Genomic DNA, 23,949 nt, shown 5'->3' with positions numbered 1-23,949 from the left:
TCTAATCTTAAATGGTGTTGTCTTCAATTATATATTTTGATCGAGAGTCGTTGACACGTCACATACACATTGGGAAAACAACAGGTGTCTTGTGTTCCTGGGATCTGTTTTTAGCCTCAACTACAGTAGGCGAGGCACAAATGATGGTGAGACAATAAACATTGCTGATGCACAGAATAATACCACAATTAGACTGGTGCACTATGGGCAGGGCTTAAAGTTCTCAGTCCTGGGGACTGATTTCAGTCCTGAGGATCTCATAGGGGCCATTTAATGAGATCAGTGCAGATTTGCAAAAACACATTTTTAGTCTTGGGATTGTTTTTGGCTTTAAGCCCTGACTATGGGAGAGACATGCGGGTGTGTGTCTGTAATGTGTGTGAAACGTTATGTAGGTAGCTCATGCCTTCCCTTGTGCACGTGTTTGTATTTTTGAGCATCTCTGTTAATGCAGACACAAGGGTGATGGCCTCGGGAAACAAGAGGAACGGTGCAAAAAACTATTAGATTAAGTTCTGCCCACATATGATTTGCCTCCTGCAAACCACAACTGTACATACCAACTCCTAGCTTCGTTCCCATCTGCAAAGAGAAAAGCCTGGTCACGAACTAAGGCAGAGAGTGTTTTCCGAAAGTGTCGGTCCAGAACATCCGTCGGAGGTATTTTCCCCTGATAAGTTTTCAACGACCAATCACAACACTTGTTTCATTTACAGAGAATGTAAACAGATCTGAAAAGCGTCAAAGCCCTTTCCTTTGGCGGTAAATCGGCCAGAATTCCGCTACTTCTTTTAAACTACGTACTCAACAGGCTAGGTCTTGCCCAGCATGCTAATGATCTCATTGTTTGGCATTAATTAGCCCCTACCTCTTCAGACTCATGTTAGTGATAGTATCAGCCTATCAGGGCATTAGAAATAGTAATAGCTGTTTGTTCAAGATCACAGGATGAGCGTAGAGAGATCAGTGAAGTCTGACGTCAAAATTAGGCCTAATGGTGAATTAAAACTATAATTTATCCTGGAAGCAGAAACTAAACACTAAACTGCACTGATCTACAGTTACTCTTCTAGACTGCACTAAATTACATTGTCTTAATTCACAAGTTCTGTCTTTTCTTTTAACACTCAGGTGGACATGTCTGTGCTGCAGGAGGCTTTGAGACACATTGATGTCTCTGACTCGAGGTTCTGGTTCGCTGTCATCGCTATCATCTTCAACCCCCTCTTCTGGAATGTGGTAAGTACTAGATAAAGCGGTAGATCAACTAATCAAATGATTCCCGAACGCACACAGAGCGCTCCAAGAGATGGGTCAAATGCAGAGAACAGATGTCACTGCAGTAACATGTGTGACAAATCAAACAAACTTTGACTTTGAGATATACAGTGGCATTTAGATTTTTTTTTTTTAGAAATTTAGAATGGCCTCAGGCTTGTGTGATGTCAGAGAGCACATCGTCATGTGTGTGCCTGCATGGACTCTTTTATGTTTACTGTGGTGGCACTGGTGACTCACTTGGGCAGCAAAGTCTGGCTCCTAAAATTGTCAGGTGCTTTGTAACGAGCTCTGGAAGCTGTCAGACAGCCTCCAGCATCCACTAAGAGACGCCATGTCAGATGCTGATGACGTCATTCTGTGCTGGGGGAGAATAATTGTGACCAAATTTGACTGACAGACTGCCATTGGATTTTTCGTTTTTTCATGTCATATGAAAGCAGGGAATCAAATTGACATATTGGTTGTTCAGTTTTACCCACCAGTTTTGGAGATGGCTTATAGAGTAAGCCAGTAAGGTCTTGCAGAAAACAGCAAGTTGAGAAAACAGGCTTGAAAGGTTCTCTTCTGTGGTCTCTAACATTACACCTAGCTACATGTTTAAGCATTTATTTCATATTTACATGTCGATTTCAGCTCTGACACTTATTTCAGACATGCTCTAGTATGTGAAGAGTCTGCCTATGCTATTAACCCATTTTGGAAAAAAATCATTGTGTCAACTAAATCCTCATTAATTGCAAACTAGATTCAACATACTCAAGCCTGCACACATTCTAAATATGCCCCCGAAATATTGTACTGAGCAAATGGACCTTCAATAATAATGATAATAATAGTCTTTATTGTCTCCAGATCATATATTTTCTTTGTCATGGACACAGAACATTAATAATTCTACTCGAGTTGGAAGCATTAAGACCCATTTTAGCCCTCAATGGCTTCCTTTCTGAAAAATAACGTAATTGTAAAAAGATTCACGCGTTTAGATATTCTAATTACAATGAGATGCGGACGGGAGCTGGTGCCACTTGGACCCGGACGTAACGTACTGTAGCACTACAAAATGACGTCGGACTTAAATACTGAATGGTGTCTATCAGAAATGCAAATGACTTTGGACAGGTGAAAACTTTTGTTAAACTTGCACCGGTCAGGTGGTTGTGCTGTAGTGTCATTAGGCCTTTGAGTTAAATTTGGATATTGTGAATCTGGATATTGTCTTAAACATCAGCCCTGTGCTAAAGCCTGGCTCACTCCCAATCTGTTGTTGTCGAATATAATTTAGTACACTACACCAGTAAGATGCCTGAAGGCGAGAAGCGACCTCACCCTATAGGGCGAGGTTGCGTGCACTGGCCATATATGGAGCGTGTCTTGAGTGTACAGGGTGTGATGAGGTCAGATCAACATATGGAATGTCAGAAGAGGTCCGCTCCATATATGGAGATCTAAGGGGGGCAGCAGGGGCAGTGTCCATGACGTGACGTGATGTGACAAAAAACGCAAGGTTTCATAGTTAACCGCAACGACCTTCGGTCGCAACTAACCTTTTTTTTCCAGTTCCACCTCGAATCAAACTTAGTTTGAACTGAGCCTTAATATAAATAACTGAGCCTGCAATAAACAGAAAATTGGCTCAGCATTATCAGAAGACATGAAAATCAGAATAGAATAATGGTTCTACAAATCATTGAAATGCATCGTGTCACACATCAAAGTTAGCAGATTGTAATGTGTAGTGCCTAAAGTCCTATACTTAATGGCACTACTGGTTGCCGACGGCCAGGTGGAAGTTCTTATGTGTGCCAGTACAAACTGATCTCCAAAACATGTCCGTTGAGTTTAACTTTACTTTATTTAACACAGGCGACCAGTCACCAGCCCTCCTGAACACAGTGGAAAACTGTTAGCCTCTGTGCCTGATCAGGAGCCTGGTTAAATACCTGGGCTGGCCTTGACATTGACCAAGCTGCAGTGACATTGTCAATCTGGAAAACATTAGGTCATAATGGCTCTTACACTCTGTATCTACTATTTTCTATGCACGACTCCAGTGCACAACTAATCAGTCTTTATAGTCTTATGTTTTGAAAAAGTTTCTATTCACTGAGGAAAACCCATGTGGGTTGAAACCGGACGTTATCCTAATTCGATTCGTTTTTTTGTTTGTTTTTCTTCTTGGCTCAAAGCGAGTATGCCTGAAGAAAGGTCAAGGGCTTTACTTTTGCTCTACACTCTGCATCGTGTGGATATCTTTGTTCTTACAGTCTTATCTATCATGTAGGGTTCTGATAGTCAGCAGCGTAGTACTAATCATATCATATAGTGTTTGTAATTGGTCATCATCCCGATTATGAGCCTTTGTGGTTGTGTAAACTGACACCTGAGGCACATACTGTCAGCTCTTGCATAATATTGTACATTTTCTGGCTGAAGTGGGTGCATTCAAAACAACAAAATTAGAACACCCAGTCTGTTCTTCACTTTTTCACATGACCTTTTGACAAGTTTTCTAAGATCTAATCTCAGTAATGTGGTGTCATTAGAGGTTATTTTAATGAACAGATTATTTTGATTGCTCATTGAAAATGTTTTGATGGTACATAGGTTTTCAAACAATAAGAGAAATCTGACTATTACATTTACATACATGGCCAAATTAATGTCTCAGATCTGCAGATCTGCCAACAAAGTGGTGACATTGAGACATTTTAAATTTTTATACATAATTGCCCAAATCTAGTTGAAACAAACCAAAGATGAGTCTCATTCTGAGACCCTCATTCTGAGTCTCAAGAGCATCTGGGTTTCTTTATCTCCCATGTACTGTTGACTCCCATGTACTGTTGACTGTACTGTTGACTTTACTTTGTGTATCCTCTGCTTTTGTTGTGTCCATCGATTGCCTGAAGGACCCTAACTGAGCCTTGAGTGACACTCTGGCACAGCATCAAAGGATATGTTTGTGTCTGTGAGGTCATTTTGATCAGCAGGGAAACATAATGATGATAATGGGACAAGAGGGTCGAGCAGGAGGGGGAAGCTGACGCAAGGCCAATGTAAAGCCTTCTCAAATGACTAGCACACACATGCATGTAAACAAAAGCACGGCCAGACTTACTGTACCTTCGGAGCGCTAGCTTTGTTATCAGCCTACAATCTACTCACGTCACAGTTTCACGGCTCTATGTCCCAAAATAGGGAATTTTTATTTGATGTGCAAACAACTTCTGTTGTCCCAAAAATCAGAATAAATGCATTGCTTGTATATACTGCTTGTTAAGACTCACCCATATGCAAAACATGAACACTGTTTATTTTTCAATAAGGCATTTCTGTTAACCCACCGTTATGTCATAATTAGCTTCCTGACGGTGTCTTTGTGTGCAGCTTGCGACATGATTCCTTAATGTGAGCTTTTTCTGGGGAGAAGTAACATGTATTCAGTCAGATATTCTTATCGTTTGACGCACAGCATTTTTGCCAATTACACGTATATTAAATGGGTGATAAGGAGGGTGTTATATTTAGGCTGATTACCTAACCAAGACTCAGACAGTCAGTCAGTATAGAGCTGGTTGGTACAGTGAGTTTGGTGCCATCTGAGCCTGTGTGAGGAATGTGTTTATTTTTTGGCCTTACATTTTAGAGTAGCAATTATTCTTTACTCACTTTTTATCCCCAATTTAGTATGCCAATTAATTCCACTCCCTACACATCCTACTGACTCACTTGCAAGTGAGGTATGTGTTTCCTTGGAAACTCTTCCCTTTAACAACACAAACCCTAGCATGCCTACTCTGGGCATGCCATGTAATAAAAGGAAGTACCGGTAGCTGATCTACAAGCTCATAATGCATTGTGGCAGCTATTTTAGCAAAGATATTTGGTGTATAGGGGAAAAGGTGGGAGCCAAGTATAGATCCCTGGGATACCCCAGTCATAGTAAACTCAGCACAAAAAGTTTGGAAAGTTAACTTTGGTCCATTATTTCTCCACTTTAATAATACCAATTAGTACTGTATTTTATATCATTTTTATCAGTGATTAGTCACATTTACAATGAGGTAAAGCTTACAACAAGGACCAGGCATTCGTAGAATGAGCGATACATGCAAAGTTGTTGTGGCTGTGTATGGATCTTCCAGATGCTACTGAGTTCCCTAACAAAATTGATATAATGTAAAAATGGCCAATATGTGTTGTTTTTGTCTTTATTGCTGTTGGGGAGTGCAATCATTCAATTCACTAATCAACTCAAAGCAAGGGTGAATACTAACCATTTGCCAAGTTTTGGAGACGATACCGACACGTTTAGCAGTGTTGCTCATTCCACGAACGCCTGCGGTCCTTACAAGCTGTACCTTGTTGTAAAGGTGACTAATCGATGATTAATATGATACAATATCAATTGGAATAATTAAAGTGGAGAAATTATGGACCAAATTTAAGTTTCTGAACTTTTTGTGCTGAGTTTATATAGGGTTTAAGTGATTAAAAGGGAAAAATAAAAATAGTAAAATACACAATTTGCTCATTCCATAGAGATATACAAAAATATTTATATAAATTATTTTAAGCCTAGATTCAAGCCATACAGGATCCTGGTGATTCATGACCATATAATGTTTAATTATATGATATAGTACTATTTAACAAATACCCTTTTGTTAAGCATGAGTTCATGAGTTCATGAGTCCGTTGCTCTCCCCTTGTCCCCCATATAGGTTAACTAGGTGACTAGGTTGGTGGAGGGTGTGTAGAGCCCAGGATCACATTAGATGATTGACACAGGGGTGAAAAATGGGTTACAAAATCGTGGGATAAAAAATATATTAAAAAACAAATACCCTCACAGAATCAGAATGGTTTTATGGTCATGATTCACCCGAATCCTGGATGGCTTGATTCTAGGCGTAAACATTTAAATATTTTCTCTATTTAAGAAAATATATCTCTATGGGAAAAATGAATGGCGGATTTTTCAGTGGAACCAGAAACCACTGCTATGCCCTAATATATACACCAATCGTTACTACAGGTGAATTACTTTAGCTAATTTAAACTTCTGCTGCACCTCTTCCCTGATGGCAATAGGGTGTACACTGTACAGGCTGTTGAGGGTTCCTCCCCTCCCTGTAGTATGTAGTCCACAATGACCTCTGTGGTCTAGGAGACCACGCAGTGAGAAGCAGCTCACACCACTGCTCCAGGTTGGTCACTTTCTCTATACGCCGCCTCATGGCCACCAGACAGTGAGCAACCCCACCACTTTGTGACACTTATGTCATCTGCAAAACTTAACAATGGTGTTTGAAGTTCATGATGCCACACAGTTGTAAGTCGGTATAGAGGGAACAGGGAAGGGAATACGGAAGTGGGTTTAATTAGAACACAGCCCTAGGCTGTGGCGCCTCCGTGCATGCTGAGAGTCAATGGAGAGGAGGTGCAGTCACCCACTCTCACCACCTGGGGGCGGTCTGTCAGAAAGTCCAGGACCCATTCAGTCCCAGGTCCCTGCCTGGAGTGCACTATGCTATTGAATCCATGAACAGCTTTCTCACATACAGTAGGTGTTAGAGCGTGGCTGATGGTGTCCTCTGTGCTACTCCTATTGGACGACAGGGGATCCTATTGGTGAACTGCAGGGGATCCAGGGCGAGGTCGAAGCATAGGGCACTGTAAAGCAGTGGTTCCCAAAGTGGGGTCTGGGGACCCCCAGGAAGTCTTGAATCTTAATTCATAGTTTGGAACCAAATGGACCCTTATTATGGGTCTGTAACTCTGAGAGTGTACAAATGGAACCAAATGGAGTTAAATTAACATTGATTTTACAATATAAATTGGGATCTCCGAGATAGAAATGCCATTAAATAGGGGACTGTAGCCTAATTGAGGTCAAACCGGGGGGCCATTGAAATGAAAATGGTTGAATATCACTACTAGAGCCGCAAAAATCTTCTCTTATGGGGGTCCTTGGCATATCATTTCCAAATGGAGTCCGTGGGCTAATGAGTGTCATTTTGGGGGTCCTTGACATGAAAATGTAAAAGAAAAATGCAATACGAACCACTGCTGTAGTGTAAAGCATTAGTGCTTTAACCAGTTCCTCAAAGCACTTGCTGGGGCTGGCTATATACTGTAGGAGTGACAGCTATGGGCTGCCAGTCAATGAGGCTGGTCGCCTTCTGCTGTTTGGCAGCGATGGGAATGATTATATGGACTTGAAACGAGTGGGGGCAGTCCTGAGCGACAGGGATTGGTTGAAAATAGCAGCACAGGGGCACGGTGGCACAGTTGGTAGTGCTGTCGCCTCACAGCTAGAAGGTCCTGGGTTCGATTCCCGCTGGGGACGCTGTGGGCACTGGCGGCGTGTTCCCTCCTCCGCGTCATCAGTGCCCATACCCGAGGCGGGGGTTGGCGATAGGGCCTTTCTGTGTGGAGTTTGCATGTTCTCCCCGTGTCCCCTAGTGTAGATACCCTCACAAAAACATGCCGTAATCCTGGTCTCTAAAACTACCTCCCCCTGGCCAGCCGGGGCGCCTGATGGAGGGGAAAGGAACTGGTCTGAATAACGTGTCCCTTCCACGTGCTACGTCCGGCCGGGGAAATTCCCCTCTGTCAGGTGAAAAGAAGCAGCTTGAACTCCTCATGCATAGAAGGAGGCATGTGGTCAGTCCGCTGCCCCCCCAGGTTGGCAGAGGAAGTGTAGCGCCCAGGATTACATTAGATAATTGGCACTGGGTGAAAAGAAAACTGGGTTACAAAATTGTGTGGGATAAAAATTTAAAATAAATAATAATAAAATAGCAGCACATGATAAATATTGTACACTATAGGTTTTACTAGTATAACTAATTTATAAATTATAACACATTTTCAAATGATAACACAACAAATCATCTGTAAATAAATGGTTAAAAAAAGGGTCATAGGTATAGTATAGTTTGTATAGTTTATGTATTCTTAAAATATTTATACATATTTTGGTATGGTATACATTGACTTGCATTAGTTCATTTAAATACAGTATATATATTTTCTTTTATATGATTAGTTTATGATGAGCTAATAATTCATTCATAGCTTATACAGTAAATGCCTTGTAAATGGCGATCGCACATATAAAGTGTTATCTCCAGCAGCATATGCCCTCCCTCCCTGTCAAAATTGCATACGCACTTCTTGATTAAGAGAAGGGTGGAGAAAAGAACGAGAGGCACCAATTTGGCAGAAGATGCTGCCCTCCTATTCTGGTCCAATTGAATCAAGTCTTAGGAACCACTAGTACCCACTTAGGGCTTAATGTCTGCCCAAGACACTCTGAGAGGTTAAGGAGACAATATTACCAGAGTGCCGTGCGTTACATAAAATTCTTTATGTAACGCAAAGACAAAAGTCAAACTGACCGATGAACTGATGAATAAATGAATGTCATTGTGTTCGTACAGCCTATGATGATATGATCGTGATGATTGCAGCAGGCTCTCTCAGTGATACATCACCATGTCATCTGATAGCCTGTCTCATGTCATCATTGGCCTTTTATCTAAAAGTGTGTGTGTGTGTGTGTGTGTGTGTGTGTGTGTGTGTGTGTGTGTGTGTGTGTGCGTGTGTGCGTGTGTGTGTGCGTGCGTGCGTGCGTGCGTGCGTGCGTGCGTGCGTGCGCATATTTTTCCACAGATAAGAAAGGGCATCCATGTTCTTGTGCTTTCCTTTTAAATGCTCTCTCTATCTTTCACTATTTCTCACATGCATCCACATTCTATCTTTCTCTCACTCAGTTGTGTCTCACTTCATTCTCTCTTTCTCTGTCTCTTTCGGTCATGTGAATGTGTAGTCCACGACTCAGAGTGTACCTTTTTTTAAATTTTTTAAATTTATTGAATTTTTTTTTTTTTTACATACATAATACAGACAATACAATACAATTACTTAAAATGAAAAACAAACAAAACAAAACAAAACAATAACATACATATATAAGTACAGTATAATAAAATAATGGCACTTAAAATGGTAACAACAACAACAACAACAGAGTCCTTATGGCCACAAGACCAAACAGCTGCAGAGAATAAAATTAGACAATTTCCACCATTAAATAAGATAAATCATTAACCGTAATATATTGGAAAAACCTTCCCCATATCTTATCAAACATCTTCTGTTTATTCTTCAAAGTATAAGTAATTCTTTCCAGAGGAAGACACAATGATAACTCCCTAAACCACTGAGCAATACTGGGTTTGCCTATCTTTTTCCACGATAAGGCTATAGCCCTTTTGGCTTGTAGTAAACATAAATCCAGGAATCTTTGTTCGCTACTCTGAATCTTATGGCCAGGTGGGTAAAGACCTAATAGAAACAGTTTTGGGTCAAGCTCAATATCTATCGACAATATCTTCTGAATCTCTCTCCTCACTTCTTCCCAGAATTCTTTCACTCTTGGACATGCCCACAGACAATGGAAAAGTGTACCTTTGTCTTTACCACATCTGATACAAGTATCTGGAATATCTGCACTAAATCTATTTAATTTCTCTGGAGTGATATAAACCCTCATCAGCCAATTATATTGCAACAGTTTTAACCCCGTCTGGGATTGAGCATCCATACAGGCTGAGCTCCACTCTTCCAATGTCAATTCCTCTTGTAGATCAGCATTCCATGCATTATATTTGGATTCAGAGGATTCAGGAGAGAATTCTACTAACATAGAGTATAAATCAGAAATGATGCCCCTATTAAAGGGGTTTCTGATAAGCTCTTTTTCTATTGTTGACAGGGGAGGGAGTGTCAGAGAATTCAACTGTTTAACCCCTATAAAGCTTCTGAGTTGTAAATACTTAAAGAAGTGTGTACGGGGTAAATTGTATTTAGCAGCTAGTTCATCAAAAGAGAATAGATTCCCCCTTTTGTCAAAAACATCCTTCCATTGTTTAATCCCTTGCTTGGCCCATATCTTGAAGCCCCCATCCGCCCTTCCTGGGGTGAAATATTCATTTCCCCAAATTGGGCTGAATCGAAAACTGGGTTGGATATCCAAAAGATAAAGTCTACTCAGAGTGTACTTGAATTTACTGCCATTTTACAAAGCATATCACCCTTTGTTCTCGCCTTCCTCTCTCTCCTCCTGTCTTTTTCACTCCGTTACTTCCTTGTACTTTTTATCAGTTTTTAAAATGTTTGTAACTTTTCACCTATAATGAATGATTTGCTCAAAATAGGGACAGCAGGTTGACAAACCCTGAAAAATGAAATGACAAATTAGCCATATTCACATGGTGATGATTTTGCTTATCTATAAGGATACTATACTGTAAGGGCATATACAGTACCGGGTGCTGTGTGAAAATGGTCAACTGGAAAAAGCCTACTGTAGATCATCTGTCTATCTAATATATTTTGTTTGTGTAGGAGAACTGATGGTTCTGGCAATCTGATGTGCCTTCTCCTCTCCTCCCCTTCCCTCCCCTCCCCTCCCCACACCTTGATTTAAGCATTTGTAAAAGGACAATGGGTGCAGAAGTCCTCCAAAATATAAATGATTTAATCAGCATTGTGGAACATTGATCGTCTTTAATGAGAGCCCTGACATGCAAGTCATCTCCCCATGTTCTCATTCTGTCTTTCCCTATCTCTGCAGTCTCCCATATGAATACATGAATATGTTTTGTGTGTGTGTGTGTGTGTGTGTGTGTGTGTGTGTGTGACTGTGTGTGTGTGTGACTGTGTGTGTGTGTGTGTGTGTGTGTGTGTGTGTGTGTGTGTGTGTGTGTGTGTGTGTGTGTGTGTGTGTGTGTGTGTGTGTGTGTGTGACTGTGTGCGTGTGCGTGTGCGTGTGCGTGTGTGTAATGGAATATCCTGGAATATGTGAACCACCTGCTTCCCTTTTTAAGGGAACGGTTTACCTTTAAATTCTGTTCAGGTGTTTAAGGAATTAATAGAAAGTTTGTGTCTGGACTCTGGACCTAACAAGTATTCCAATCATTCCTTTCATATCCATCCATGAATCCATAGAACTTGCATAAGGTTTCAACAGCATAATTCAATACAACATAATAACATACAATATATCACAATAACATTCATTGGCCGGTCTATTTTCAGCCATCTCCCTGTCCTCTGTTTTCCCCTTTGTACATCCAGCCATCTGGTAGCCTAATGTTGTCTCCGACCATAACCCCTCAGAGAGCTTGTGTCTTGGGCAGACATTAAGCCATAAGTGGGTACGTAACACAAACTAGTGGTTACGTAAGACTTGATTCAATTGGACCTGGAGGGCTGCAAGTTCTGCCAAGGTGGCGCCCCTCATGCTTCTCTCCTCCCCTCTGTTAATCAAGAAGTGCGTAATTTGGACTCATGTTGACAGGGAGGGGGGGCATATGCTGCTGAAGATAACACTGGTGGCACTTGATATTGAGGATCACTTTGGCGAGTCATTTATATGCTATCAATCGTGTGTGTATGTGTGTGTGTGTGTGTGTGTGTGTGTGTACATTTGTTCCTAGTGCTTGCTTTGTCATTTATTTGTAGATTATGCATTAATACAGTTACAGCCTATTATTATTAATAGTTTTTTTTAACTGTTGAGAAACAATAAAAAGGTTTGACCACAACTCTGAAAAAAGTAATGGTTTTTAATGCTTAATAAATTAGTAATCCGTGTTTAAAGAAAAACATATTAAACATAATAGAAACAAACAATGACATGTCTAGTAATTATTAAAATGAGCACCTCCCTCCAATTTGTAAATGGACTAGAAAAGCCCTCTATAAGTTTAATACCAGAAATTACCCTCTGATGATAATTTCAAAGTACATATTAGCACAAGACTCTCCTCCACCCTTCTCCTTACTTCTAAAACACTTGAGTCCCAGGGGGTGAACATTCACGTATGATAGCCGATCTACAAGCTCACAATGAACATAGTGAGCATATAGAGCATGTATTGTCGCACCAAGTACAGTTGTAATTCAGGTCCGTTTCACTATGTATATAGAGGGTCACGGTGCACATAGTGAACATGTAGCTCTGATATTTTTGCAACCAAGTCAAGTACAGTTGCAATTCAGGTCTGTTTCACTATGTATAGAGCAGTCGTTACAAAACCTTTAAGCTCGAGACAAAAAAGAGAAATCTGATGTCACCCTGTGAAAAACAAACAAACCCGATGATCGCAGGCCATGGCGTCAAGATCCTGCACGGCCTCGACAAGGCTATGAAGAACATGGACGACATCAAGGAAGCCTACAGTACACCGAGTTGAGTGTTATGCAATGCACATCGATCCAGACAACTTCAGGGTAAACTGTATTAAGCATTTTGGGCGGGAACCCCTTTTGGTGTTTTAAACATTATGTTATAATTTAGCTATTGTTGTGGAAGAAGCAATTTTATTGAGCAACGTTTTGGTCTTGCGACCTTCCTCAAGCCTGAGGAATGTACAATTATGTAATTACATTATTTCCAACCACTTTCCACAGCATCCATTTCTGATTTACTTTACAAGTTCAGGTGCTACTCAGGGGGCTTTCACATAGGAAGGAGAAAAACCCTGACTGTGTTTTTATTTCTTTTATATAATTTTTTCTAGTTGTGGCTCACACCCTGCGAAGGAATGTAGGACCCAAAAATGCAGGAAAACAGCCACAGGAAACAAGGAATTAATTTGGTTGTTACTTAGTGAAACTGAAAACAGAAACCTGAGTAGGTGCAGCAACGAATAGCAAACAATAATACAACAACCAAACTTATGACAGAACGTTCCTTAAATACACTTCCAAGTCCAATTACAACTGGGTTGCCAAGGTGGAACCAGTCTCAATCAAGGCCATACAGAGAAGGGAGGAGGTGAGCAAGATAGAGAAGGGCCAGAGTTTGAGGTACTATAAAACTTTTCCATTTTTCTAAGGTTTATTTAGCATTATTTAAGTAAATATTATTCAGTGATGCTGCTAGAGATATAGACGGCAAACGGGAAGTTAAAAAGAAAGTTTATTGGGCTATATATACAAACACAACATATCTTGTCTCCTCGCCTTCCTTTATATTGACCTACATTATCTGGGCTTTTGTGGGCAGGGGTGGCACATACAATATGCCACTTGAGATAACACTGTAGTGTGTGTTCTTATAGATAATATTGTGTGGGGGAAACTGTGAGACTTGTGTGCAAAAAACACTTTTTTAATACATTCACTGCCACATACTGCAGGTTAATTTCCCATAGGATAATATTTAAAGAAAACAGAATGCATTTTACTTGTGAATAATAGGACTGAAGAAATCAGCTGCAGTGCAAATATTCTATAGAGGTAGGATAGTTTTCTTTCCTTCAATGACATTGGATGACATGATTCCCAAAACTGTCAAACCAGTACGTGGGTTGCAGGATGCCCAATAAAAATGGATACATTTTGAGTGAGTATTGTTTATCCATTTTAAAGGAAGCTATGTTTAATTTAATTTAAATACAATTCAACTAACTTCTTTTTTACAGAAAATTATAAATTATTGTAAAGAAAAAGAAAAGAAAAGACAAAAAAATCTGCCGTGTTTGTTTCATTTGCTCATTAGTATTTTTGAAGACTGAGGGGGATACTGCATTGACAAACAATAATTTATTGTTAATTATGTTAATCTTAACTTTGACTTTTTTATTGCATAGGGTCCTGGGACAAATGTACCTACAGGCAGGTCAGAGCATGAAAGGATTTTGGAACCCCTGTACTATAACAATAACCCGATGACCAGTCCTGTCAAATCATTTAGATAAGCAGACCAGTGCTGTACTGTGGTGGGTGTAGACTAAAATCCAATCATTCAGAAACTACTAGAAAAGCTGAGGCTTATCAGAGACGTGTCATCTCCAACCTATCACAACTAGCCTAATTTGTTTATGGGTGGAGGCTATTTCAAGTATTTAAAGAGTGTCGGGGCCCTAGATTGGACAGTTTTTCTTAGACTGACAGAAATCCTCAAGAAGCAAACATGGTTGAGTGGACAGATGATGAGCGTGCCTTAATTGCAAAAATCTTCTCCACTCTGAACTATGAAGAAGTGGGACCCGCGGCTCTGTCCAGGTATATAATGTTCATCTCCTTTGAAATGTCCTTATATGCAATTAAAGACAGCAAATATATATATATATATATATTATTTTTACTTATATCATATTCATAATGAAATGTTGTTTAAAAAGATTATTCAGATTTTTCCCTCCAACAGTAGTTCAACTTACTCTATCAATATGACATTTATTTCCCCAGGTGTCTGGTCGTCTACCCCTGGACCCAGCGGTACTTTGGTAATTTTGGTAACTTGTACAATGCAGATGCCATCACGGCAAACCCGATGATCGCAGCCCATGGCATCAAGATCGTGCACGGTCTGGACAAGGCTCTGAAGAACATGGACAACATCAAGGATACATACACCGAGTTGAGCATTATGCACTCCGAGAAGCTTCACATTGATCCCGACAACTTCAAGGTAATCTATATAAATTCAGTCCCACTGGGGCCCAAATGCTTAATAACTTTTTATCTAGCACTTTTCCAACCAATAATACACACTAATAGAACACATAAATGCAATGGAATTGAAGTGAAAAATATGAAACAAATAATACCAAGACAAATTAGCAGAAAGGAGAACATGGACCATGGGACTTAATGTGCTCAGGAGTGTACAGTATTTAACAACGTTCACCTCCAACTCGGTAATCTAACAGTATATTTTCTCTGCCACACAGCTGTTCTCTGACGTTCTCTCCATCACCGTCGCCGCCAGGATGGGAGCCACATTCACAATGGAAATGCAGGCTGCCTGGCAGAAGTTCTTGGCTGTTGTGGTCTCAGCTCTGGGCAGGCAATACCACTAGATGTCCATCATCATGCTGGATGATGAAAAGCAAGCTCGTCGTTTTAGATGTAAAAGTCCTGAATATCTGTTTCTACAGAGGGTTGTTTAAATACACTCAAATAAAACAACTGATTCTTGAGAGAACCATTCTAATGTTGTCATTTCATTTGTTATACTGTAGGAACCTCATTTTCAAATATCTCTGGATGATTCGTAGATTTGTAGATTCAAGGGGCATAATTTTTCATTATAGTTTACCGGTAGTTTGAGTTAGTTTTGAAATTTTTTTTAGTTAGTCAATTTTGTGACAAAGTTTTAGTTTAGTTTTTATTCGTTTTTTTCTGCCCTTTTCAACCCTGCACCTGACAAATAAGTCAGGTGCAGGATTGAAAAGGGCCAGAGTAAGTATTGTGTAATAAAAACTCAAGAAATATATATTCAGTTACAGATTAAGCTTATAAATAAATTGACAAAAACTAAGGTCATTTTGTCTATCATTTTAGTTAGTTTTGTAAACACAAAATACAGTTTAAGTTAGTTTCTTTTTTAAATTTAGTTCAGTTAACGATTTTATTTTATTTTTATTTTTAGCTATAATAACCTGAGGCGTGGATGTAATTCTGTAATTAAGGCCTGAGGAGGTGTTTTGGTGAGGAGAGGATACTGCAGCTACCGTATGTTCCATGGCAGCCAAGGTGCCAATTACTCCCTGTGCTTTGCTTCAGCTAGACCAAGGTTATTATAGTTAACTAAAACTATTAAAAAGAAAAGAAAAACGATAACTAACTGAAACCGTATTGTGTGTTTACAAAACTAATTCAAACTAGCTGAAATGCTATAGACAAAATGCCCTTAGTTTTAGTTTTTGTCAAACTTTCAACCTATGTTCATATAATTGATCCTCACTAATGATTATGATAAAATAACAAAAGATAACAAACTAAAAGCTGGACATAGACCCTCAAAAATAATAATAATAATAATAAACTTTATTTATTCATGCCAGAAATGCATCACAAAGTGCTTTAAGGCAGAGAACAAACATATAAAATACAATCATATAAAATATACACACATACACACATATACATCAGTAAACAAACAAACAAAATAACGTTGAGGCAATTACCAATAGCAAAGGGCATAAAACCGGCAGCAAATCAAGCAGTGCAATATGACAGTAAAACAATAGCATAGAGCATAAAACCGTTGAGTACATGAATAAGAACACTCAATTAAAAGCAATAGTGAAAAGGTGATTCTTGAGCTGTGCTTTAAAAATATCTACCGAGGGAGCCTTGTCCAAGCTGAAGCGGAAGTTTATTCCAAGCCATCAGGCCATAAAAGCAGAAGGCAGCCTCACCATATTTACAGTAAAAGCAGAAGGCAGCCTCACCATATTTACAGTAAAAGCAGAAGGCAGCCTCACCATATTTAAAAGCAGAAGGCAGCCTCACCATATTTCTTGGTCGCCATCTTTTTAGGCACCTCGAGCAGCCAGTGTAATGAGGCTAGAATTGGGTAATATGCTCTCTCATTTTAGTTCTTGTTAAAATCCTGTCTGTTGTTTTCTTTGGCAGACCAGAGAAAAGGGCATTGCAGTAATCAAGTCTAGAGAAAACAAAAGCATGGATCAACGTCTTTGTATCTCTAAGCAGGCTGTAATCCGTGCTATGTTTCTCAGATGAAAGAAGGCCGTCCTGGTTGCCTGCTTAATGTGTGCATTGAAGTTCAAATCAGAATCACAATAATAACCCCAAGGTTCTTTACCGTAGCGTTACTTCCTACAGTCAGATTACAGAGTCTATTTTTTATCAGTTCCTTCTGCTCACTACCTGTCTTATTCTCATCATCTCATCCATCATTTAATGCTGGACAGACAAGTGCAAAGCTCTGCCTGTTGTTGTTTCAGACCATACATAACAGTGTAACAATAGTTCAAGATCACGTCTACATGTAATGGTTGCACGTTTTCTGTTGGAGTGGTACCGTAATGGCTAATGAACCTGCTGTGAGTACCGCTGGTGAATACAAAGCAAATCATTATCCTTGTCAGGAAGAGAAGATATGTTTTTGTCCCTGTGTGTGTGTGTGTGTGTGTGTGTGTGTGTGTGTGTGTGTGTGTGAGAGTATGTGTGTGTGTGACTAATCTCAGACACCACTGGAACAATCGCCGTCAAACTTTGCATGCACATAGTTCAACTATATATATTTACCTCCCCCCCAGCTTCTGCGGTCTACGCCTGAGGAAGAAAAGTTATGTTTGCTTTGGTGGGTTAATCACACAGACCAACTAAACTAGTTACCAGGTCGTGCCCAGCATGCATTCCTATTGGCTGCATGCATGGTAGCGGAGTGACAAAACTAAACTAAACTAAAAATAAAATCCACGGAACATCAGGATGGATCCTAGGCTAGTTCTTTACTGTTCTCCTTTATAACCATGTAGCAACCATGGGCGCTTTTTCTAGTCTATAACTGTAAACTCATCCTGAGGGACTGTGGTCTCTAGCACCATGTATAACCTTCTGCTGACATGTACACAGACAGATTGTGTCATGAATCTCTGAATAACACACACGACCTTGCTTGTCCATGTTCACATGGACAAGTCTCTTTGTAGAAATATGTCATGATGGTATAAAATCTCAATCCATGCAAAAGGCGTCCTTTTTAACAAATTGTTTGTTTTGTTGCTTCACCAAATAAGTTATTCTGGGCAAGTGTGCACCCAGGACCATAGTGTGAACCTTCTTACCCTTACCCTTCTTACTCTTTTTTTCTCTCTCTCCGGAGAAGGGTGGTGATGTATCTAAATGAAACACCCGCACGCGTACACACACACACCCACCCTCGCATCATGTATGCATGCACTCTGTCTTTCTCACTCTCCCCTCCAATAGATACCTGTGTTGAATGAGGAGGGAGGAAGAGGGGGGTGGGGGGTCGTAGGGTGCTACTTTTCCTTAAAAGCCAAGACGAGAGTATGAGGCAATGATAGTGGTTTTTGTGATATCTTTCTGCCATAAAGGTAGAAGAAAGAGAGAAAGGGAGCATGTGCTTTCATGATGATGATGTTAAAGCCATTAGTAGCGAAGCCAGAAAGCGTTTTTTTGTGTGTGTGTGTGTGTGTGTGTGTGTGTGTGTGTGTGTGTGTGATGTCCATTCGATGTGAGTGTATTCAATTGGGTTAGGAGAAAAGGCTTCTAAATCGTGGTAACATCCAGCACGCTGCCGGCTAATGGAATAAAGAGGTTGATCATCTGGTAATTGTGGAGTTCACTAATAAGACCTGTAGATGAGATTACATGGTGGAGGTCGTTGCGTCCACATGTGTTGATGTCCACTCACTGACCCAGAACCTGTGTGTGTGTGTGTGTGTGTGTGTGTGTGTGTGTGTGTGTGTGTGTGTGTGTGTGTGTGTGTGTGTGTGTGTGTGTGTGTGTGTGTGTGTGTGTGTGTGTGTGTGTGTGTGTGTGTGTGTGTGTGTGTGTGTACATATTACAACTTGTTTTAGGAATCATTGCATTGTCTGACTGGACACTAAGAAGAACCACAGCAAAGCGTTTGAATTTTGTTTGCAAAGTATAATCACCAGGCTTTGACCTGGTGACAGTGGTGCAGGTAGCCTACTACACTACAGTACACAATAACACAAGACTAATGTCACATTGCTAACCAGTTATTAACTCTCATCCTCTCTCTCTCTCTCTCTCTCTCTCTCTCTCTCTCTCTCTCTCTCTCTGTCTCTCTCTCTCTCTCTCTCTCTCTCTCTCTCAGGTAGCTCGCTGGGAGTATCGCAGCCATGCTCTGACCAGGCTGTTTGGAGGCCCCTACCTGGCCTGCTACTGTCTCGGCTTCGCCATTGTGCTCCTGAATGTCTACCGCAGCCACAGGTTAACACGCATGCACGCACGCACAATGTGTTCTATAACTATATCATTCACCATTGTATTTTTTTGTGTCTGTGTGAACCACTTGACTTAACGATTTTTAAAACTACATTTTTATTATAGTTACAGTATAATGGTCAGTAAGTCGTGTATGGAAAAGCAGTGCTCTGTTGATTACATTTTGTGTTATGTTTTGGTATTTGTTCAGATTTTTGGCAAATAAGGAACCAAATGTAATTTCCCTATTTACCATTTACTATAAAATAATAATGATAAAAATGCTTCTGCATAGAATTGTACCTGTCAGTCTGCCTACCTGGCGGTTCACTCTATTCTTAGTCTGTCAGTAGGTGCTATTCCATCAAGAATTTTCGAAAATGGGAGTACTTTCCTTGCACTGGTTAAAATGCGCTTCTTGGGATATATTATATAAGCAGTAGGTGGCGCTATTTTGCCAGTCAAGTGAGACGCACTTACATGATTATCTTATCATGACACACACACACACACACACACACACACACACACACACACACACACACACACACACACACACACACACACACACATTTTAATCATTTATTTATGTCCACATAATGGATACAATACACAAATATTTACAAGGTGCTGTACAGAGTGCAATCAGCAAATCCACACACACACACACACAGTTGTCTGATTTGTGTTTCACCACGGTGCATTTGACGTTCTTTTAGACTATATAAAAAAATATTATACACGGACTGCCTGGTTGGTGAATGGTCTGCAAGTCCACTGTCCAGAGTCTTTCGATCAGGCTGTCTGTTAAATAAATAGGCCTGTGTTGTTGACTTGACATGGGGCTGGTATAGTTTTGTTTTCAAGTAAAGGGACGAGGGACCCCTGCCCTGCGACTTGATATTCAATTTCCATTTTGGCCGTGTTGATGACGCTTCTGTTGTTGATTACTAGTCTCCCCTCGTCCGTTCCGAGCTAATAGGAGAAATATCACCGATCTAGCTTCCATGATCAACGTACTCACCGGGAGAGAGCAGGAGCCTCAGCCTGCAGACAGAGGCTTCGAGTGTGCAAATTAATGTATCCACATCCCACCCACCCTCCCGTTCACTCCACTCCTCTCTCTCTCTCTCTCTCTCTCTCTCTCTCTCTCTCTCTCTCCCTGTATATCCTCCTCCTCCAGTTATTTCTTGTCTTTTCCTCCCTCCCGTACCACTCGTTCCTTTTCTTTTTCTTACGTTTCTATTGATATTCAAATACACCTACACACTCCTCCCATTGAGAATTTAACACACACACACACACACACACACGCATACACACACACACACACACACACACACACACACACACACACACACACACACACACACACACGCATACACACACACACACACACACACACACACACACACACACACACACACACACACACACACACTGAAATGTGTTATTTCTTTTTGCAAGTGTCTGTTGCGATGCAACAGTTTTGTATTATTTAATCCCATGTTTAGAAACTGGTGGCTCCGTGCTTTAAAATGCCTGTTTCTGACACTTTTTATTTACCAACCAACCTTTACTACAGTAACTATCCTCTTATTCACCCCATCTCTTTAATTCTCTCTCTCTCTCTCATCCAGACACTACTACACAACACGATAACAATGGATGATGATGATAATGTGTCAGTCCTTCTATTTGATAACAGATAACAGAAATCTGCTTCTGAATATGGGTCAGTATGTGAATCTTGGCAAGGTGGCGTTGCAGTAGCAATCATTGGCTTGGCCCATATGTGTCACTGTGTCACTGTGCCACATGGCTTGAACAGAACGGGTCCAAACGACCATGGAAGGTCGCTGGATGACGTTGGAGACGATGCGCGGTGAAATGTGCCAAGTGTGACGGCTATGCGAGGAAGGAAAACACGTGTTTCACACTTGGACCTTTTACATTCTCTCTTCGACAAAAATAGCCAAGTACAGAGCTAAGTCAGCTCCAGTTTACTGATCCTACGTTTTAACAGCAGGACAACAGCGATCTCCTAGTGAGCGTTCCTGCTGTCGTTTGTCATTTGGCAAATCTGCAAAAAAAATGCTAGCTTTCTTCACAAATGTGTTCATAAAGGTGTTTACAATGTTACACATGTTCCAACCCAACTCCCTTGAGAAACTTTGTGACAGCTGCTGAAAGTTGGGGTACCATTAACAACCAATATAAGGCACAAATTTCATTATACTTTAAGTAGCATGTGACGTGTCAAACTAGGGGGTTTTCATGATTCCATTGCAAGCATTATTTGGAAAGAGCAGTACATTACAGATAGCATTTTCACATATGACACACAAGCAATTTTTTCTTTTTTTTCCACCCCTCTTCCCTCCCTCATCCCCCCTCCATGTGGCTCCAACTCCAATGTCTCTGTATAGTCCTTTTTCATATGACATCAAGTCCACACTTAAACAGGGACAAACAGGGAAAAGTTTCAGTTCTGTATATTTCTATCTGGGATTTATCATTCTGAGAGGAGAGCTGAATCCTCAGCTAAAAGGAACAGGCTACAAAAATGAACAGCCACACTACTTGCGTGTTTTGTGGTGTTATCCGTTATTTGAGAAATCTTAGACATCCACACACTACTACACAACACGATAACAATGGATGATAATGTTTCAGTCCTTCCGTTTGATAACAGAATATATAAGCGTTCCATCTGCTTCTGAATATGGGTCAGTATGTGAATCTTGGCAAGGTGGCGTTGCAGTAGCAATCATTGCCTTGGCCCATATGTGTCACTGTGCCACATGGCTTGAACAGAACGGGTCCAAACGACCATGGAAGGTCGCTGGATGACGTTGGAGACGATGCCCGGTGAAATGTGCCAAGTGTGACGGCTATGCGAGGAAGGAAAACACGTGTTTCACACTGTACCTTTGGACCTGTCGTCCAAAGATACTGTACAATATTTTCATATTTTTGAATGACATTCCTCTGCCCACTTTTCGACTATCACCTCTTCGCCTGCTATCGCCAGTAGTCCCATAGTAGTAGTAGTCCCACAAATAACACACTTCTGGAAAATACGCCAGGCTGTTGCCCGCTGTTGGATACTGTTTCTCTCTGTCATTTCCTCATGCATCTCAATGGGTGAGAAGGACGGCTTGCCCCGTCTCCTCGCTGCTAACATGCCTATTGGATAAGGTTGAGTTCTTAGCAAAGTCCCTCCCCAACCCATTCTTGTCCAATAGGCACGTTAGCAGCGAAGAAAGCTTGACCTGCATAGCAACCGTTGCTAAACTATTTGGATTGGCATTGGACAATCGCATTTTGAGGTGGGATTTAGTGAAGGGCTAATTGTACAGTAATTGTGGCATATGTGAATGTGGTGGTTTAGATGGTTTAGATGCCACATGGTCCAATCTGACACATGGCATGTGTGTCATTTCCCCTGTGTCTAGACTCTGTGCCACTGCTTCTGACCAATACCATCTGGTCATGGGGAGGGTGTAGAGTAGACGACCACGTGTCTCAGTTCCAATTCCAAAGCTTAAAAAATACATTAACCACATTAATACACACCATTTTCGGGGGAGTGGGTCTTTAGCCATTATTTAGAGCTACCTTTACCTAAAGTACCTTTGACGGCTTCGAGGAACCAAGTTGGAAATACAGTTGGTTCTAGTGTTGTTTAAAAGATGGTAAAGTTCCTCGGTTCCCCTGAAAGTTACCGCGATCGAAATAATTAACTGTCACAGATTTTCTGTCCGTCCGAGACAGACATACAATTTCAATTTGGTTTGATGGACAGGCAGGCCGGGGTATATTTTAATGTGTTGTCCTCTCCTGATTAAGCCCACCACTTGTATTCCCTAAGAGAAACATTTGCATTTATAATTCAGTGGTTGTGTTTTCAACAGGAGACTGTAGTATGTATGCCTGTGTGCCAGCGTGCATGGGTGTGTTTGTGTGTGTGTGCATGCTGTGCGTGCATGTGTGTGTCAGTGTGTTGGTGTCCAATTGTGCATGCGTGCTTTTTATGCATGGTTCGTCCATGTGTTTGATCAGTCCTCTAAATAACCAGTCTGGCTCTCTGGCTGTTGATATCCCCAAAGGCCCCAGAGTTTTAATTTTAAGGTTTAATGTTATTATGTTTATTTGCCTTGTTAGACTGTGAATACTAAAAATAGAGGTATGCTTAATTGGTCTTCCAGGGACAAACATTCTGTTAACCCACTCACAATGCTGTTGAATAACCTCCTGATTAGATTTATCTGCTTGATGACAGATGACAGATCTATTTTTGGTCTCTACTATCTGCCTGTCAGTGTCACAGACTGTGTTGAGCTTAATGATGACCACCTGGTTCAGCTCACTCACTGTACCTGCCATTCAATTTGCTACACCCCCACTAGAGATCCAGGAAAAACAAACGGGTGTCATCTATAACACATCTGAAAGCAGTGTAACTAGGTACTAATTTAAAGTAATTCTCTGATTCTCTGATCCTCCACTCCACCCCTATCGCATGATCATACGTACAGTAAATCGTGGTCTCTGTCTTAATATACTGTACGTTCATCATCATGCACCTTTATAGATGCATATAGAAAAGAACTTAAACAGCCAATTCAATCAAAACAAAATATCTCAATTGAAACAGGTGCAATCATGGTTAAGTGTTTAGGACCATTACTCTGAACTGACCAAATTATTTCAGGGAGCTCACTTTTAACTTACTGTAAAAAACTTACTTGGCCCCCTCCTTTTTTCTTCTATACACCAAATATCTGTACATGTATCTGTTATGACATGCCCAGAAAAGGGATCTACAGTTCATGTGGATAAATATTTTGCTACCTATCTTTACATTTAACACCTCCCAGCCCACTCCTTCATAATCACAAATAC

The 23,949-nt window shown here is 40.6% G+C and overlaps 2 protein-coding genes across 2 annotated transcripts in view; both read left to right on the top strand.

The window, feature by feature from the left end:
* pemt (phosphatidylethanolamine N-methyltransferase) overlaps positions 1–23,949 on the top strand; it is an 86,921-nt gene that overhangs the window by 24,220 nt on the left and 38,752 nt on the right. The window contains exons 6-7 of the mRNA XM_083788063.1: positions 1,132–1,239; positions 18,932–19,047. Of these exons, the coding sequence (XP_083644189.1) occupies positions 1,132–1,239; positions 18,932–19,047 (224 nt within the window). The remainder of the gene's footprint in view (positions 1–1,131; positions 1,240–18,931; positions 19,048–23,949) is intronic.
* Positions 14,212–15,304, top strand: LOC310875036 (hemoglobin subunit beta-like). Its single transcript, XM_083788064.1, has 3 exons — positions 14,212–14,370; positions 14,557–14,779; positions 15,042–15,304. Exons 1-3 carry the CDS (start codon positions 14,279–14,281, stop codon positions 15,168–15,170), a joined length of 444 nt encoding a protein of 147 aa, XP_083644190.1. The 5' UTR covers positions 14,212–14,278; the 3' UTR covers positions 15,171–15,304.

Source organism: Protomyctophum parallelum (genome assembly GCF_964188405.1).
Source record: "Protomyctophum parallelum genome assembly, chromosome: 17".
Classification (NCBI taxonomy): Eukaryota; Metazoa; Chordata; class Actinopteri; order Myctophiformes; family Myctophidae; genus Protomyctophum; species Protomyctophum parallelum.
The sequence above is the reverse complement of the archived record's forward strand: the minus strand, read 5'-3'. Positions and strand labels throughout refer to the sequence as shown.